Below are 20,360 nucleotides of genomic sequence, written 5' to 3' on the forward strand. Positions count from 1 at the left end.
GTTATGGTCACACAGAGGAGGCGTTAATTATACCAGCTGGTGATTATCAGGTCCGGAGCGTCAGTATTAATCTTTCCTCTCAGGCGCTGTTCCTATCTCGTGCATCTTATTCCTCCTAAGCTTAAGTTGTTGTTTCTAAGCTTAAGTTATTCCTCTCAAGCTTGGTTATTTCTCTCAAGGTTAAGTTATCCCTCACAAGTTATTCTTCACAAGCTTAAGTTATTCCTTCTAAGCTTAAGATTATTCCTCCCAAAGCTTAATTTATCCCTCCCAAGTTATTCCTCCCAAAGCTTAATGTATCCCTCCCAAGTTATTCCTCCCAAAGCTTAAGTTATTCTTCCCAAGGATAAGTTATTCCTCCCAAGTTGTTCCTCGCAAGCTAAAGTTATTCCTCCCAAGCTTAAGTTATCCTTCCCAAGTTATTCCTCCCAAGCTTAAGTTATCCTTCCCAAGTTATTCCTCCCAAGCTTAAAGTTAGTTTGACAGACAGCTGATAATTGCCCCCCCCCCAAAAAAAAATCCATTAATGAAAATCTAAACACAGTTGGAAGTTAAACATTAGAATATAAAATTAATCTCTCACGATACAAAGATTTAACCATAAGACAAACCTAACTTAACCTAACCTAACCATACAACAACCCTAACCTAACCATAACAACAAAGAAACAAATACTCCACAGTCATTATCTTACGTCATAAATAACTCAACAAACACTCACATCTTCCCACAGTATACTTAACCCGAGACACACTTGAGCTATTTAATCCATCAGTAAATATTTCTTTTCCACTGGAATTAAATTTGATTGTTTTAAAGAAAGAAAATCCATCTTGTTTTGATATATCTAATGAACGTATATAGTCCAGGTGTAAGATTTATAGTGTACATAATTAATTTAGCTGTTTACTTGGTTTATCCTGTATCGAAGTGAATTATTTAGATGCCTTCACATATAGATACAAGAGATATTTACCGTACGAAGGTTAACAAAAGACTAGACGTCATCCGGCTATCCACTTTACTGTTTCGTTTTAACTCCCAGGAAACTATCGATCATACAGAGGCTCTAAATATCTTGGTTGTAAAATAAAGTCCACTGGTTTACCGGCTACAGAAGTGATACGTTTCCTGGATTAATTAAGGCTCAAGGTGACCTATTCACTCAAAGGACTAAAGAAATATATGGTATAATGAGCTACCCACTTGTGAGGCCTGTACCTATCACAAAATTAAGAGAAACTTTTCCACACCTTTATTAAGTTACAAACCTAACCTAACCAAGCCTAACCAAACCAAACCTAACCAAACCAAACCAAACCTAACCTAACCAAACCTAACCTAACCTAACCTAACCTAACCTAACCTAACCTAACCTAACCTAACCTAACCTAACCTAACCAAACCTAACCTAACCTAAGAATAACACAGGGGAAAAAAGCGTGAGTCCTGAATATTGTCTTGTTAGTCAAAGAACATTGTCTCCTGCCACCCTCCATGCGTGTGTCAATTTATCTTTGCTGGTCACAACACACACAAAAAACAACAATAAAACACATTATATTTTATGGACGAACACCGGGATAGACCTATACTTAAAACCGATACAACTTGTTATTATCTCCCATAGACTTGACTTCCTACCGTGATAATGTTGACACAAATCACTCAGCAAAAACACGGGTTGGTTGGAAAGGAATATTGAGAAATTGATAAAACACCCTGGAGTAGCGACCCCTCACTGCCGCCTGCCCAATTAAAAACTAATACAACTCACCAATTTGAAATAAATGTTCCCGTGACAATATATATAAATATTTTTGTGTGGAGGGAAAAAATAAAAGCGAGAGGCATTTAGCTTACAAAAACAATTGCATTTCGCTCGTTAACGCTCGACATCATAGTTTTCATTCATCGGTAAATGAAAGGTGTGTCATGTATACAAGTATGACTGTATATGACACTGTAATGTATACTAAAGCAATAGATGTGAAATATATTACGTATAAAATCACTGTGTATTATGCTAGAGCGTCACACACACACACACACACACACACACACACACACACACACACACACACACACACACACACACAAGATCTAAAACAGGCTACCTCGACCCACCAGTGAAGCGAAACATACTTGCGTCTTGCTTATATATAATACACACCAAAGTATCCCGAGGCATCCATCTGGCGCCGTGCAGGACCAGCTGAGGCCGCCACCTGCACCGGGCAAAAGTAAAAAGCGGAGGGAGGTAGTGCAAGTGTTGTGAGGTTCGCCAGGTGTTGCTGTGTAGTGTTGTGAGGTTCGCCAGGTGTTGCTGTGTAGTGTTGTGAGGTTCGCTAGGTGTTGCTGTGCAGTGTTGTGAGGTTCGCCAGGTGTTGCTGTGCAAGTGTTGTGAGGTTCGCCAGGTGTTGCTGTGTAGTGTTGTGAGGTTCGCCAGGTGTTGCTGTGTAGTGTTGTGAGGTTCGCTAGGTGTTGCTGTGCAGTGTTGTGAGGTTCGCCAGGTGTTGCTGTGCAGTGTTGTGAGGTTCGCCAGGTGTTGCTGTGTAGTGTTGTGAGGTTCGCCAGGTGTTGCTGTGCAGTGTTGTGAGGTTCGCCAGGTGTTGCTGTGCAGTGTTGTGAGCCTCGCAAATGTTGCTGTGTGAGGTTCGCCATAGGTGTTGCTGTGTAGTGTTGTGAGGTTCGCCAGGTGTTGCTGTGTAGTGTTGTGAGGTTCGTTCGCCAGGTGTTGCTGTGTAGTGTTGTGAAGTGTTGTGAGGTTCGCCAGGTGTTGCTGTGTAGTGTTGTGAGGTTCGCCAGGTGTTGCTGTGTAGTGTTGTGAGGTTCGCCAGGTGTTGCTGTGTAGTGTTGTGAGTTCGCCAGGTGTTGCTGGTGGTGTTGTGGTTCATGAGGTGTTTGTTGTGTAGTGTTGTGAGGTTCGCCAGGTGTTGCTGTGTAGTGTTGTGAGGTTCGCCAGGTGTTGCTGTGTAGTGTTTTGAGGTTCGCTAGGTGTTGCTGTGCAGTGTTGTGAGGTTCGCCAGGTGTTGCTGTGCAGTGTTGTGAGGTTCGCCAGGTGTTGCTGTGTAGTGTTGTGAGGTTCGCCAGGTGTTGCTGTGCAGTGTTGTGAGGTTCGCCAGGTGTTGCTGTGCAGTGTTGTGAGCCTCGCCAAATGTTGCTATAGGGACCAGTCAGTTGTTTATCATTACATTGTTTACTAGACAATAATGTGATGACGCCACACTCACCAAAAACATGCAACAAATACTCAGGCGCTACACAACATCACCTCGTTAACTCTATAATAATATCGGTCTGTTTGTGTGGTGAAAAGAATGTTGCATCCAGGATCTCAAGTGTTGTAAATATCTGTTCAGGTACTGGTGACTCGTGACTCATTACCTCCTGCCATGACTGCTGACGATGGTGTGACACCCCGACTGTACATTAACTTTTTGCTTTTCTCTTACTTATAACTATCTGAGTTACCCGATATTTATTTATTTTATTTATTTTATTTATTTATTTATTTATTTATTTATTTATTTATTTATTTATTTATTTATTTATTTATTTATTTTATTTATTTTATTTATTTATTTATTTATTTATTTATTTTATTTATTTATTTATTTATTCATCTGTGATTAATAACCATTCCTCTTGGTATCATGTTTATCCTTCGTACATTTTTCAGTGACTCAGCCATCGTAACACAGAGCTGCTACAAACATCCTCTGTGTTGAGGAGGCTGAGTGATTCACTACAACATATACGCAGAATAAACATGATTCCAAGAAATGTTTTTAGTTTTCTTAACTGAGTGTCATTTAATATATAATATTTTCAAACTGCCTGAAGACTAATTACCCTCTCTAGAAAATAGCCTAACCAACCTATCATTAACTCTTTCTTAACGCGCTTGGCCTGGGGTTTGTTTATCATCAGCTGAGAAAACATTCGGATACGGTGTGAGACTTACGATCACGTTAAGTGCCCGGCCTTCCCCCTCTCCCTCCCCCTCTCCCTCCCTCTCTCTCTCCCTCCCCGTCTCTCTCCTATATTCTTATAACTTCACCATACTCACATACATCTCAACAACGTCTCAAAAGAACCTCTGTCCTGCGTGGCAGAGAAGTGTCAAGACCTCACTGACTTACTCGGAATAGGCAAACTGTACTCCAGGACTTGTCAATAAATTTGTTAAACTAAACTAAAAAAGAACATTAATAAAAGAAAACCCAGATGATGTCTTCAAGCAACTTTATAGACTGACATGAACTTTGCCTCCTCACACACGACAAAACTCATTCACCAAGTACTGGACCCAGAACTAGTGACCTCATAACTGTAAACCAGCAGTATTTATAGATGTTAATTGTAAACATAACTAAACCTCACTATGCTGCACAAACTTACATACATACATCACTATTATGTTAAAGCCCTCGGCAGCATTTTTTTTACTAACGAGGACCGGAAATTCGTCATAAAACATTACGAAACATAACACTCCACATTTTCACAACATTATCATCTACATAAACACTCAAATCATAATTAAATTTTCTATATATTTCACCAACATACAACCACGAGTTTTATTCATCATAATCCCTTTTTCCTCTTCATAAACCTTCATTAAACCATCTAAACCACCAAACACCTCCACATAAACCCTTAATTAAACTCTCCACGTTGATAAAATTAAACAGAAAATTCCACAACTAATGATAAACATAACACAACAATTACCCTTCAGACTAATGCACTAAATCATTGTTTATTTTGGTTTATTCTTAATGTTTTTGTTTCATATATTGCGGTGTGTTCTTATACTGTCTTGCCTTATCTCTTACCCTCCCCTCCTCTTCACCCCCCCTCCTCTTCACCCCCCCTCTTCCTCACCCCCCTTCCCTTCCTCCTACTCACACCACAACATAAACATCACGTAGAATTCTCGTTAAAATGTGGTATTGTATGTGTTAATATTGAACAACCTCCCATCCACTTATCCGCACTCACCTACATACATGCACACCCATCCATACAAATATCCATACTCGTTCCAACACATCCACACTTAACCTATCATCCACACACACACACACACACACACAGTCGAGCACAGTTTGGGGAGGAGGAGGGAGGGGCATCTGGGTGAGAGGGAGGGTTAGAGAAGCCAGGAGGGAGGAGGGAGTAGGCAGCCTGGGGGGGTATGGATGCCATTGGGGGAAGGGGGTGGATGCCGCTTGGGGGAGAGGAGGAAGAGGAGAGGGGGGACAACTGAAGAAGGGGAGGACTCAGCAACAGGACACTAGTTGGCTATAATAATTCCCCGTCAGTAGTCCTTCCAAATATCAATTCCCCATCAGCGTCTATCACGTCACACCGACTGTTTCCTTCTTTATATTTCCATCAGCGGCTCCACATGTCTGGAGTGGCTGGCAGCACGACAATACCTTTACCTTAATTGTACAGTTCCCTTCACTTGTGCGTTTACAGGGGCTCGTCAGGTTTTGTGCAGTGTGGCAGCGTTGTGTTTGTTTACATTCGACAGAAGGAAACTCGCAATTGTAAACATATTATGGAATCAAAGTAAAACAATATTAAAACAAATTTGTCAATGATAATGATTTGTGGAATGTTTATATGACGAGCCCCTGTAAACGCACTAGTGAAGGGGACTGTACGTACCTGAGAGAGAGAGAGAGAGAGAGAGAGAGAGAGAGAGAGAGAGAGAGATGTGTGTGTGTGTGTGCGTCCTATTAGCAAACTTCCGCCTCACGACACCCGACCGTCTGTTGAGATATATCGCAATCGATCCGTTTCTTTAATCACACGCTCACACAGGCGATGACTAGCATTCACATCTCCCTAAAAATAACAAGTAACCTAACCTAACCTAACCAAACAAATAAACTAAAATGAAATAACAAAATACACATAAATAAAAACATGTGATTGAAGTTCTTGTGGACAGTCACCCCACCCTGACCCAACCCTGACCCCCCTGACCCACCCCTGAACCATCCCTAACTCACCCCACCCCTGACCCATCCCTAATCCAACCCACCCCACCCCTGACCCATCCCTAACCCACCCCACCCTACCCCATCCCAAACTCACCTCTGACCCACCCCTGAACCATCCCTAGCTCACCCCACCCTGACCCATCCCATCCAACCCATCCCTGACCCATCCCTAACCCCCACCCTACCCCATCCCAAACCCACCCCTGACCCACCCCTGAACCATCCCTAACTCACCCCACCCCTGACCCATCCCTAATCCAACCCACCCCACCTCTGACCCATCCCTAACCCACCCCACCCTACTCCATCCCAAACTCACCTCTGACCCACCCCAATCCTCCAAGTAGACCCTTGACACCCGACTCACACACCAAGAATTCAACATCGTGGAACTGTGAACCAAAGTCTCCCTAAACTATATCAGTCTTGGTAATATCATCGGGAGCATTAAATCCCCTTCCTCCTACCACTCTACACCTCTTACCTGCAGGAAATAAAAACAAATACTAACACCGTGTAAATAATGTCATGATACTGTGTGAGTAATAAAGTTGTATTATTTATTTCGTCGGGTTGAGTAAGGTGTTGGTAAGTAGTCTCCTGAGAGGGTATTATAAGCCATCCTTCAATACTTTATCTCGAGCTTATCAACAATGACACCAGACGCTCACTAATTATGGTAGGGTGGCGGGGGTGGGTGGGGCGAAGGTGGGGTGGGGTGGAGTGGGGCGGGGCGGGGCGGGGCGCGGGTGTGAGGTGGTCCTGGTCACCCACACACCCTAGGGGAAGGTGTTCCTCACACACCTGGATGGCAGAGATGGTGACGATGATGACACCATACCATCCCCCCCCCCCTCGTCTCCCCAACACCACACCAGAACCCCCTCCCTCGCCTGAGTGTCTCCTCCCATAAACCTCCTTCCTGTCTCAGTCATCCTCCATTATCGCACCCCAGTTCCCAGCCTCCTGAAGGTCCGTAAATTAAATTGAGGTGGAGGTGGGAACTACAGATGATGGCTGAGGTCCACCAACAAGCCTTAGATCAACACCCGCGGGCTCACGCATTCAGGATGTGGCCACTTGACGGTTCACAGAGACCTCTCACACGTTGACCAGGAAGAGGAGGGGGAGCCTTAGGGAACAGTGGGAGATCAGGGAGGAGACTACGTGAGAGATTAGAAGGAGGACAGAAAGAGAAAAACGACTGGGAGGTGATTCATATTAAGGAGAAGAAAGGAACGATACGAGAAGGAAGAAGATGGATAGGAGAAAGAGGAAGAAAAGAAGAGCAGAAGAAAGAAAAAAAACAGAGGAAAGAGGACATGGGGAAGAGGGGAGGGGGTTAAGGCAGAGATGGGTGACTGGGTGATGGATGAAGAGGGACGTGGGAGTAAACAAAAGCGAGGAAAGACGAGGACAATATACAGATGACAGGCAAAGGTGGGGGTGGCCAAGGTCACGTCTCCCACTAGGCCAGGCACATGTACCTATACATCACGGAGGCACAGGTTATGTCTGGCACTGTACTGTATATATCATCCTGTTTGTAACATTCATCGCATAACACTGGCTGGTGGGAGAGGTGTGGGTGGTGAGCGGGATGTGGCTTATGGGCAGGGTGTGGCTGGTGGGCTGGATCTAACCTGGTATGTACGTGGTCACTTCTAGGTGTGACTCCATATTTAACTCACAAATTAGGTTAGGTTAGATTAGGTTAATTATGTGCGGGTCTCTTAAGTGTGTTAGGGGCCATCAGATAGTGCAATCCCCCCCCTTAATCAATGACTCACCTAGTGGGTTAGGTTAGGTTACGTTAGGTTAATCACATTAATTACTCTATAAAGACAATTACTGATAATCATTCTCATTACGTAACTCCAGTATAGTTGTTTAAGCCACAGAAAATTAGTTTACCTTTTCCTGCCAACACTTCCACCACCTCTGCCACCCATTATCTAACATAAACAATAATCTGATGTACAAACACAGTGTCAGGCAGCAGCGGGATATGAGCCAGCCTCCTCCACCTCTTGAACCCATATTATAGAGGTAGGTCTGAGGGAAAACATCACCTCCCTCGATATTAAATACTAATGGAAGAAAACTGTAGGGGAAGTAGGCCCCGCCCGCCCCACCCCTGCCCTGCCCTGCTCCTGCCCTGCCCCCCTGCCCCGCCCCGCTGCCCCGCCCTGCCCCAGCATAGCGTCAAGGTGTTGCCTCCCGGTACTCATATACAACAACCATCTTTGACACCACAAACCCGCTGTACTATCCGCTGTGTCACTTAGCTCTGGTGAGGACCTGGGGCAGCCTAGGACAGTGTACCTCTGTGGGGCAGCCTGGGGCACTGGGGCAGGTTATGTGTATGGGGTAGGCTGGAGAACGGCGGGTGTGTCTGGTAGGCTGGGGCCGGGTAGATGTGTCGGGTATGGTAAGTTAGGGTAGATGTGAGAGATAGTCTGGTGGATAGGAGAGGTATCTGGGATAGGCTGAGGCGGGTTAAGTGTGTAGGATAGGTTGAGAAAGGGTAGATGTATAGGGTAGGCTGGGGAAGGGTAGGTGTATAGGGTAGGCTGGGGAAGATGTAGGTGTATAGGGTAGGCTGGGGAAGGGTAGGTGTATAGGGTAGGCTGGGGAAGGTGTAGGTGTATAGGTAGGCTGGGGAAGGGTAGGTGTATAGAGTAGGCTGGGGAAGGTGTAGGTGTATAGGGTAGGCTCTGGGCTGGGCCAGTAAGATGGGGTCAGGCCAATGCCATAAAACACCTTGGGGAGCTTATACAGTCCCTCCACACACACTATGGTATCGGGTGGGCGGTGTGGCGGGGTGGTGGTAGGCTGGTGGGCGGCGGGGTGGGGTGTGGTAGGCTGGTGGGCGGAGGGAAGGGTAACAAGAAGGATAAAGAGTCCAGCCCCCACACACTCTGAACAGTCACGGAGGAGGAGTCACATAAACACACACCTACACACAAGGAAGACTGACATAAAATACCAGTAACAAATCAAAATGACTGTGGATATGGAGGGAGACATGAGAGGGAGACATGAGAGGGAGACATGAGAGGGAGACATGAGAGGGGACATGAGAGGGAGACATGAGAGGGAGACATGAGAGGGAGACATGAGAGGGAGACATGAGAGGGAGACATGAGAGGGAGACAAGAGAGGGAGACAAGAGAGGGAGACATGAGAGGGAGACAAGAGGGAGACATGAGAGGGAGACAAGAGAGGGAGACATGAGAGGGAGACAAGAGAGGGAGACATGAGAGGGGGGCAAGAGAGGGAGACATGAAAGGGAGACAAGAGAGGGAGACATGAGAGGGAGACATGAGGGAGACAAGAGGGAGACATGAGAGGGAGACAAGGAAAGGAGACAAGAGAGGGAGACAAGAGAGGAGACATGAGAGGGAGACATGAGAGGGAGACATGAGAGGAGACATGAGAGGGAGAACATGAGAGGGAGACATGAGAGGGAGACATGAGAGGAGAGACATGAGAGGGAGGAAGAGGAGACAAGAGAGGGAGACATGAGAGGGAGACATGAGAGGGAGACATGAGAGGGAGACATGAAAGGGAGACAAGAGAGGGAGACAAGAGAGGGAGACGTGAGAGGGAGACAAGAGAGGGAGACATGAGAGGGAGACATGAGAGGGAGACAAGAGAGGGAGACATGAGAGGGAGACATGAGAGGGAGACGTGAGAGGGAGACGTGAGAGGGAAGGACAGAAAATACAACCATTCAAAGATAAAAGAAACATAAGTAAATCTGAACAACATTTACGTCTAAGATGAAAAAAAAAATCGACAAATTTAACTAAGGTTGATAAAGAGTTAATTCTTATTGGGAAACACCAGAAAATTAATCCACTGCATCAAGAATCATTTTAGGGAACGTGATAGTTGAACTGTCTTATGGAACATTAAACATTGGAATGATGAAGGGATTTACTAGGTGTCAGGATGTAAATAATGGCCTCGGTTACAGTCGATGCAGATGTGGGATTTACTGATTAAAAGGGTAAAATAAACACCTAATACAGCAGCTGAGGGTGAGGTGCCAGTGGTGGTGCAAGAACCATCACTCCCCCCACCCTGTGTAGTGGTGGGGTGACCAACAACACGTGTGCCTGCCCCTCCCCTCCACCACACACCAGGGGTCACCAGGCCACAACTTCCCTTACGAACCCCTGATGAGTTCCTCCCTGTCCCCTCATTCAACTTTCTCCTACACTAACTAATTCTCCTCATATTCTCCCCCCTTTCCTTTTTTCCTCTCCTTTCCCTTCCCTTTCCGTTCTTCCTCCCCGTTCCGTCTCTGTCTTTCTTTGAGTGTCAGTTTCCTCTGCGGGTGTGGCGGCCACCTGGAGACTGTCTTCCACTCTTCTCCCCAACACTCGCGTATAAACATTCGTTCCTGGGGATTATATTACATTCAGTAAAATATAGAACCAACATCGGTACAATACTGCTGCTAATATTGTGTGTGGGGGGGGGGCAATGATCCATGAACGCGATTGAATGAGTAAGATCTAATTCCTGCAGCATCACACACACTCACACACACTGACCTACAGCCCTCATCAGGTACTACAAGTGAACTTGTTGGCAAGATGACTAACAAAACTTGATACCTGTGCCAAGTACCGTGAGAGTCGTGGTGGGTTAGTACCCACGCCGGACACTCACTCTAGGGTTCCTCACTTACGGGAATGTGATCACGGCCACAGTGACACCAGCTTAACTTTATCATCGATCAGCTTAGTAACCTTAGTTTAGTCTTACGGTACAGTGACCAACTTTTACTGTACCTCTTACAATATACTTTGTAATTAATATGCACACAATAAACACTTCATATTTAACAAGAAGCTACAAGCGACAGTCGAGTGGTTACAGTGATTGCCTTTTATCCTAAGGGTCGTTGGTTCTCACCCAGGATACCCCCAGTCCACCCAGCTGTGAGCGGGTACCTAACTTTACGGTTGGGGAAGTGAAGGTGGTCGAGTACAGTACCGGCCATGCTGCTTCCTTGTGTACCGAAGGCTTAGTACAGTGTGCTGTATCCACACTGTCCCTAATGAGAGGTCAGGTCTATGGGACACACTTTCACCAATATAATTTGTACGTAACAAGTAAAAAATTTTAAATAAAAATATGCTTGAGGCATGAGTTTGTAAAGAGAGAGACTGTGTGTGTGTGTGTGTGTGTGTGTGTGTGTGTGTGCCACAAACTACTCTGGGTGAGAAACTCCTCGCAGTACATTACAAAATCAGTGTTAATACCTGGCAAGGTTCATCCAACCCCCCCATTTCCGGCCACATCTGGCAATAGCCAGCTGAGGTGAGCCAGTTGGTTACACACGGAGGAACATGTCAGTTGGCCCATAAATTACAGACAACCAATTGGCCGGAGTCAGTTGTGGACATATTGCGAGGTGCCGAGTCAAGCGAGTGTCAGCCTTGTGGCACCGGGATCTGGGGCGAGTGTTGCGTGCCGCGGTGTCTGGAGGTGTAGCCAGAGAGCCCAGGGCAGTTGGTGGTGTAGATTACCCAGCGGAAGTTAAGGGCCAGGCCAGTGTCAGCCTGTAAGTGTGTCCGTCTGGAAGGCCCTCCACCTTGTTAATACTCCAACTTCTGGCATATAACACACAGCACCATCACCCCGTGCATGTTATAATGAAGACAATGACCTCGTGTGATGATGACCTCTGACCCCACCCATCAACTACCGTCCACCAATATTAGTTTGGGAAAAAAATTAATAAGTTTTTTTCTATCAATTAATTTCTATATTACAGGTATAGCAATATTTTTTATATACCATATGACTAAATGATGTCCTCAATAATGTAAACAGTGGATACAAGAAGGTGAACATTTTTAACAACACTGAAGGTGAAGTCGCGTTAATGATTCATAGTAAGGAACTGATAACATTAACATAGTGCTATCGTATTATTTTAAGTATATTGATAAAATAAAATCAATGCCACACAGCCTAACACCAAGCAAATGCACGATATCCTGGCACCACTCGATGAACCTGGTCTAATGTATCTAAATCAAGGTGTGAATGTGAATACAATTGATACAACAGATTTTGCTTCCCGCCCCCCTCTCCCTCCCTTCCCGCCCCCTCTCTCTCCCTCCTTCCGCCCACCCCCCTCCCTCCCTCCCTCCTTCCACCCACCCCCTCCTCCCTCCTTCCGACCCACCCCTCTCCCTCCTGCCACATGACCCGTGACCTAAGTTCATCAGTATGTGTCCATGTTAATGAAATTCTCACTCGCCCTAAACTATTTACCAGTATGAGAGGCAGCAGCCGGGTCACTGCCTCACGCTGGCCCGCTCCATGTGCCAGAATTTAATTAACTTAGATATTATAATGTTGGGCCAAGGAATTTATCCAGGAAGCAATACTTATCCATTGTAATAAGTTTCAAGTTAATTAAAGTTACCAGGTGAGGAGTAAGTTAACGCACCGTCTCATATAGCAGAGCTGATAACGTCAGGGTTCTCACACATACACACACGAGGAACACCGCCCTGGCCACCTTCAGGATACTCTCACCTGTATTTCACTACTGCCGTAAGGTCACTAGTGTTACTGAGCAAACATTACGGTAAGACAGTAAAGAATAACAGCTGTCATACTTCAAACTTAATGGTGACACTTAGAATGATTAAAAATTTTCAGTCGGGAACAATTTCTCAGACTTATCACACAGAGAGTAGGTGAGTGGGCCAGCGAGACTGTAAACATTGAGGAAGTTGGTAAGAAGTAACGTAACGACCTTCAACTCTCGACAACTTTACCTCGACCTTCAACTGCTCTCTTACCATTTCATTTACGAAGAGAAAGACGTATCAACACTTGTAATAGGCTCGTTAACTATAGGACAGAAAGATAAAAACAAGAGTTATTTAAGAATAATTGCTTATAAAAGAAAAACAATAATGATTAGAAAAATAATGATGAGATGAACCCGTAGACTTAATCCTATATGTAACATTAAATAACTGTCTCCCGACCTTAGTATTTATTCATCGTGTTCCTAGAAACTAATTTTGCTAATATCCTTCAGCGGTGTGCAATATCCATGCAAGAAGTACAGGCTGATATAAACAGACTGGAATCACTTAAGAATACGAAATGATATCAGGACACAAGAACAGCTCATCGTAAACGTGTTAAGTGTACCTCCAGCTCTCCCTCTCTCTCTCTCTCTCTCTCTCTCTCTCTCTCTCTCTCTCTCTCTCATCCAGCAATGTAGGCAACTAGTTTTCTCTCTCTCACCCAACAGTCTCTTCTCCCTCCCTGCAGTCACACCTTCCTTACCTTCCTCACCTCCTTTCCCTACACCATCACGCACCTCCACGCCCCCATAACCCATCATCCCCCAGAGCAAATGTAGTCACCCAATCCATGACCTCCAAAGCCATCATCATCTTCAGTCACCACCCCCACGGCCTTTTGACCACCACCATAAGCCCCTCTCACGTTACCTCATGACCTCCCCTCCTGGAGCCTCCCTCATGTGACTTAACCTCCCTCACCGCTACTCATACATCCTTCATGTCCTCACCTCATTACCAGCTACTTCACCTCTCATTACTAACCACTACCCCACTCCCCCACTCCGCCCACTCTCATCACTTCGTCTTCACTGTTCATGACTGTCCTCACCCTTCACCCTCACCCTCTTTCACCCTCATCATGGCTGTGACACTCTCTCACCACCTTAGACGTGAAACACTTTATCCATCAGTAACGTGGGCGTGTCCTCAGAGCGCGAGAGGACCTGGTGGGCGGCGGTGTGGGTGTGTTGGCAAGGGATGATGGGGCTATGGCGGTACAGCACATCCGGCGGTGGTTGGGTCGTATTTGTCATAATAATAATTTCTCGTGTGGGCGTCAGGATAATGATAATCATGTCTCGTCTCTGTAGCTAGTTCTTCAGTTTATTCTATCTATATAACTTCTTTAGAAAAAAAATAGCTCGTAAGACTTATATGAGATGAATAAATTACTGAATAAATTTCTATCACTTGAAGATCTAGTAAATTATAGGTGAATCGCCTGTTTATGTCCACTGTTACAGGTTAATGATGATGCCTTGTTCGTACACTGGTTAGGTTAGGTTAGGTCTCCTCACCCTGTGCCTCCACCCCTGGCTCTGAGTCAACCTTTACTCCCCGCGCCAACTAATGAACACTCTAGCACCTGACCCACACCTAGCTAGCTACCTAACCTAATCTAACCTAACCTAACCTACCTCTGCACACGCCCAGTACCATTGAGCACATTTGAATACAGCAAACCACACTACCAAGTGACTGTAAAAGAAGATTCTTATTCTCACGCAACATGCCCCCCCCCACACACACACCCGACCTTCTACCATCTACCAGGTCTACTCTAACGTCTCTACCCTATATCACCTATATCATCCTTCCTTTCCTCCATTCATAACCTCGAAAACACAAATTGACGTCAAAACTGTGTTGAGGAAGCCGCCCATGACACATACTTTTAAGTTTCCGCTGAGATAATATCCATTTTCTATGACATCACACATTCACATTGCCTTGCCCATTCTCGCCTCACGCGCCTATACAGCAATTTGCCTACGTAAGTTAGACACCATATTACATTTTAACACAATGCTCAAGATCTGGTCTCATTAATAGCTCGGCGAAAGACCTATTCAATACAGCTGGTACAGAGGAAAAATTCTTACTTCATGTTACTTAGGCTTCCAAAGAGGTACAGTAACCTAAACAACGACCCTAAGAATACCAGAGAGGAAGGAACCACAACCCTTAGTGAGTCGGGCCCCCCACAGCGTCACGAAGTAGACAATAATGGTTTTACTTAGAGAGTAAACACAGGTGATGTGGTGGGCCAAGGTACGACAACACACCATCAGCCCCGGGATAAAAGGTGTCAGTTTTTTTTTTTTGGTGCGTGGTGTTATCTCCATATGGCGGAGGGTGTTAAGTGGGCCTCGTGTAAAGATGAGAGCTCCTGGTGGGGATTAATGCCTTTATAATGGGTAGCTTCCTCAGTACCTGGTGGAAGGCAGTGGGGCGGGGGAGTTAAGGCGTTAATGAATACAGGTATATTAGGTGAAGGGAGACGGGACGAGATGAAGGGAGAGGGGACGAGATGAAGGGAGAGAGGGACCGAGGCACCGAGGGTATAAGATTATCAAGAGACTGTGTAAGTTCTTCACAGGGATCATTTAACAACTACATCTCTACAGCAAGTTATAATAAATCCCTCAAATGTTAATAATCACTATAAACAATCACTGTGTTGGTCTTATATCCTCCCCTGAACAACACCAACTTCTGAATACACTTTTCCCTTCATCGACTTTCTACCGTATAATTCTTCAACATTTGTGCTTCATAATACAACTGAACTCATACACTGGTAGTCACACACGCATACAGTATATATATACACCACTAACCACATCTCATCCCTCAACGCTCATTGTACACCTCAAATAATTAAATCACCAGTAAAGAAAACCTCTATTTGTCGATTTACATTAAAAGAAAAGACTGGAGATAATTTTTAGGAGCAACTTCCAGTGACTTTAGAAATCTCTCGTGGTATTAATGCAGTCAGTCTTATCATGCCTCAAATTATACTGTTTATTGAAAGCCTGAAATATTATTTGTCTATTACAAGTTACGGCAAAAATAAAAAAAATCCTGTAAATCACTAATGTAAATAGTATCAACATGTACAACATTTACAACTAATAACCACAACATTTACAACTCATAACCACAACATTTACAACTAATAACCACAACATTTACAACTCATAACCACAACATTTACAACTCATAACCACAACATTTACAACTCATAACCACAACATTTACAACTCATAACCACAACATTTACAACTAATAACCACAACATTTACAACTCATAACCACAACATTTACAACTAATAACCACAACATTTACAACTCATAACCACAACATTTACAACTCATAACCACAACATTTACAACTCATAACCACAACATTTACAACTCATAACCACAACATTTACAACTAATAACCACAACATTTACAACTCATAACCACAACATTTACAACTCATAACCACAACATTTACAACTCATAACCACAACATTTACAACTCATAACCACAACATTTACAACTCATAATTATATAAAAGATGAAGATAAGCCTTAACAGTATGACCCTTAATCTTATCTTAGCAACAAAATAAAGTGAGATGTACTGAGTGTTGTGTTGTGTTTCCTCAGAGTGTTGATCCTGGCGGTACACGGGTGCAGCCGCCGACGCAACTCATCCTCAGACACCAAGAAGAGGGACGCTTCCAAGGTTGACAACCACGTTACCAAGGTCAACTTAGAGCAGGACTGGTGACTAGGTGTGACCTCATCTCCAACCAGCCAATGGGAAAGCCGGGATTCCTCAGGAGAAGTCATTTCCAGCCAATGGGAGATAGAACTCAACCAAGAAGAAGAGAGGCTGAACAAGCAGCGTAACCAGGGCATAGGTCCGAGTTCCTGCAGGGACAGCAGCTGGGAGGAGTCCACGGCCTTCCGCGAGCTCTCCGTCGCCCAGGGAAGGTTCAAGGTCTCACGAGTTTAAATACACCATGATCATACATAACCTGTATCAGTGTATGAGAGTATTTCTTCCCGTGTATGTGGCTCGGTTCAGCTCCAATACGGTTATTCAAACAGACAGACACATTTTCATGCACTATTTGAATAGAACACCACCCTCACACACACACTTTGGATGTATATACTATAAGCCTGGAAAAGTGCCTTTGTAATATCAACTACAGGTTGTCTGGACATACACTCAAGTCAGTAAACACACTCGGCAGCGCAACACTAAACAGGCTACACCTCAACACTAGTAACACTTCCGGATGTTATAAAATACTGTATTCAAATGTATCTAAATGTAATGTAAACAAAACACAAAATTAAAAAAAAAAAGTCAATTACAGAGTGTCAGCGCCAAGTGCGTGATAAACTAGAGTGAATGTCTCGTTCACACACACACACACACACACACACACACACACACACACACACACACACACACACACACACACACACACACACACACACACACACACACTTACCTTTATTTCTCTTTTCTTAAGTTAAAAAAAAAAGTAATGACTGTAAATACTCTGTAGAATTACCTGTAGTATTAGAGAAATTATCAAACACGTATACCATTATGATTTAAATGATTTCCCTCACCTGTTGCCGTTCACTAACCAGGTAGACTGAAGGGCAGCCACCTCTCTCTCTTGCCAGGTAAAATAATGGCATGGCGTCTATACTAATATTTTAATCTCAACAATATCCACAAACATTCTTCCTCTTTACATAAACACAGTATTTTTTTTTTCAATGGGTTTTGTTTCACAGAGGTAATGTGTCGCCCAGACCTAGCACAGGATGGGGCTATACATAACACAACACAATGTACTTATACTATACCACCCATGCAGTCTAGCTTGGGTTAATGTAAATAGATATATGAAAACTAAACTAAGCTAAACTACATACTATATCTGATGACTACGTGACATCCCCGAGTGCTGGACTTTTTAGTACCTAATTCAGAGCATTAAGTATTTTAGCCTCTAGTCTTAAATATAATTTATGAAAAGAATAAATAAACATTAAAAACCATAATCACTTTCTTTTTACAACCTTTAACCCCATTTGCCTACGAGTTCCCCCATGAGGTGAATCAAATCATCTTTCAATGTCCAAATTAAATATCGTTGGCGTCCCTAGAGTAAAGAGATTAATGGAAATAGTCAAGTAAAACTAATAGTCGCTTTTTTCTTATAGTAACAGAGAAATATCAGACAAGTTTCTATGTCGATTAATGACGATAAATGAGACAGGATGTTTTGGGAAATATTGGAGAGTGTTATTAGACTGTTATCAATGACCATCTCTGTGGCCGGGTAGCAGTTACACAGAGTTCTGATTGAAGGTGTAATTGACCCGTTGGAGAGGAATTGATTATAAGAAAAACATTTAAGGCAGGAAGTTCCACAAAGAGTTCATCAGTTGTCTGAATGAACTGTTGGTAGCTACGTGAGAGAGAGAGATTAATTACAGGAAGTTCCCCAGATAAATTATAAGTTGAATATGATGATCGTCTCTATGAATGGTTGTGGTGAGTTTAATCATCATCATCATCATCATCATCCTCTCTCCCCAGTACAGCAATAATGTAAACATATACGTCATCAGCAGCGTGAACAACAAGAGACAAATGAACATCAACAATAACCCACCAAGAGCAGCGCCACCTATACAGGGAAGTAAACACGAGGCAACGTCAACAGCCACAGGTGTTCAGGTTATGTAACGCCTGGTGATATATAGCACAGTGTGTGTGTGTGTGTGTGTGTGTGTGCGCGTGTGTGTGTGTGTGTGTGTGTGTGTGTGTGTGTGCAAGAACTGGTAGATGAGACGTGTTTACAAACGCTGTCACATTTACAACTAACAGACATAAATTCACAATATAATTATAACTTCACTTATACAAAAAAATAAGAAAATAAATCCAAAAAACATTCCAAAAATGAGAGATAAATTGACTTACTGAGAGAATAGAGAACAACATTGAGATAATTATGTAAATTGGCAGCCACCACTAACTCATCTATATCACCATGAACATAAAATACAAAGACGCCGATTAAGAGAGACACAAAAGCAACACTAAAATCAACGTAACTCACTCTTGATGTGTTACTGATATCGTGTGTAGGAGAGAACATCACAGGAACACAGACCTCTATCACACTACCAGAGTTTAGGTTAGGTTAGGTTAGGTTAGTTTAGGTTAGGTTAGGTTAGGTTAGGTTAGTTTAGGTTAGGTTAGGTTAGTTTAGGTTAGGTTAGGTTAGGTTAGTTTAGTTTAGGATAGGTTAGGTTAGGTTAGGTTAGGTTACTTTAGGTTAGGTTAGGTTAGGTTAGTTTAGGTTAGTTTAGGTTAGGTTAGGTTAGGATAGGTTAGGTTAGGTTGTAATCATGTATCTCTCTCAGCTGCTCACACACTACAAGCGAACCACCACAGACATGACTAAGACAATTAACATCTGGGAAATGTCTGCCACTTCTCTTATGAATGCGTCTTTCATCCTTTATATACGCATGTAAATTATGGCATCAAGCAGTGCATGGTCAAGTGAGTGTCCTTAACAAATTGACCATAAAATTATTGACCTCACTAACAACGGGTTAAATGTCACTCATCAACAACACTTCAATGACTTTATTTTATCTACGTAAATTTTGTTTTGTTTACTGTTGCAATAATTAGGAATGGAAGACAACAACGGCTATAATATTTAGTACAATCTATCTCTTTAACTTAGGAGGTACACTTATACACATGGTGGTATATATATTGTATGGGATATTTGGTGAGACAATCAAACATACAGACACAGTTACTATCACGAGAGATGAATCAAAGTTTTATAATGAAACCAACAACAGTCCACGATAGCACCTGTAATAAGCTGATCTACTATTACCTGTAAGAACAAAGCTTGAAGCCTCTCACTAACTAAGTCCTTCTCTCAAAACCCAGAGCCAACTGTAGATGCACCCCCCCCCCCTCTCCCTCGCAGCACGTTCACCCCCTCTCTCCCTAGCAGCGTTCACCCCCATCTCTCCCTAGCAGCGTTCACCCCCTCTCTCCCTAGCAGCGTTCACCCCCCTCTCTCCCTCACAGCACGTTCACCCCCGTCTCTCCCTAGCAGCACGTTCCCCCCCTCTCTCTCGCAGCACGTTCATCACCCCCTCCCTCCCCAGGCACTCACCCACCCCTTCCCCGGCACTCACCCACCCCTACCCCCGGCTCTCACCCATCCTATCCCGGCACACGTCCACACACACACACAAACACAGCGCCCCCACATAAAACACCGCCCACTGCCAAATCTAATTTCATGGACCGAGGCACCAGACACGAACACGAGCAAGCCAGAGAACGACTGAGAGGAAGAATTAGGATGTGAGATGAAGATTAACGGCTGTAAGTTGTAGGCTGTTGACCACACACACACACACACACACACACACACACACACACACACACACACACCTTAATTAAAGATAAGGATGTATATTGTCTCGTGGGATGCTGGACTTAAGAGCGTCGTAATTTTTTTTATTTTTTTTTGCTCTTGAAGAATTAGTGTCATTACTACCCTTATCACACGCTTGAAGACCTTAATTGTTGGAGCAAACACTTACATTATATTACACCAACGAGAAGGAGA

At 43.9% G+C, this 20,360-nt stretch overlaps 1 protein-coding gene across 1 annotated transcript in view; it reads left to right on the forward strand.

The window, feature by feature from the left end:
* The window catches only part of LOC121878265, a 44,933-nt gene extending 27,191 nt beyond the window's left edge, over nt 1-17,742 (forward strand). The window contains exon 2 of the mRNA XM_042384352.1: nt 16,318-17,742. Within this exon, the coding sequence (XP_042240286.1) occupies nt 16,318-16,441 (124 nt within the window). The 3' untranslated portion in view covers nt 16,442-17,742. The remainder of the gene's footprint in view (nt 1-16,317) is intronic.
* Nucleotides 17,743-20,360: the final 2,618 nt, after the last annotated feature.

This window comes from Homarus americanus, unplaced genomic scaffold, assembly GCF_018991925.1.
Source record: "Homarus americanus isolate GMGI-L3 unplaced genomic scaffold, GMGI_Hamer_2.0 scaffold39800, whole genome shotgun sequence".
Lineage (NCBI taxonomy): Eukaryota > Metazoa > Arthropoda > Malacostraca > Decapoda > Nephropidae > Homarus > Homarus americanus.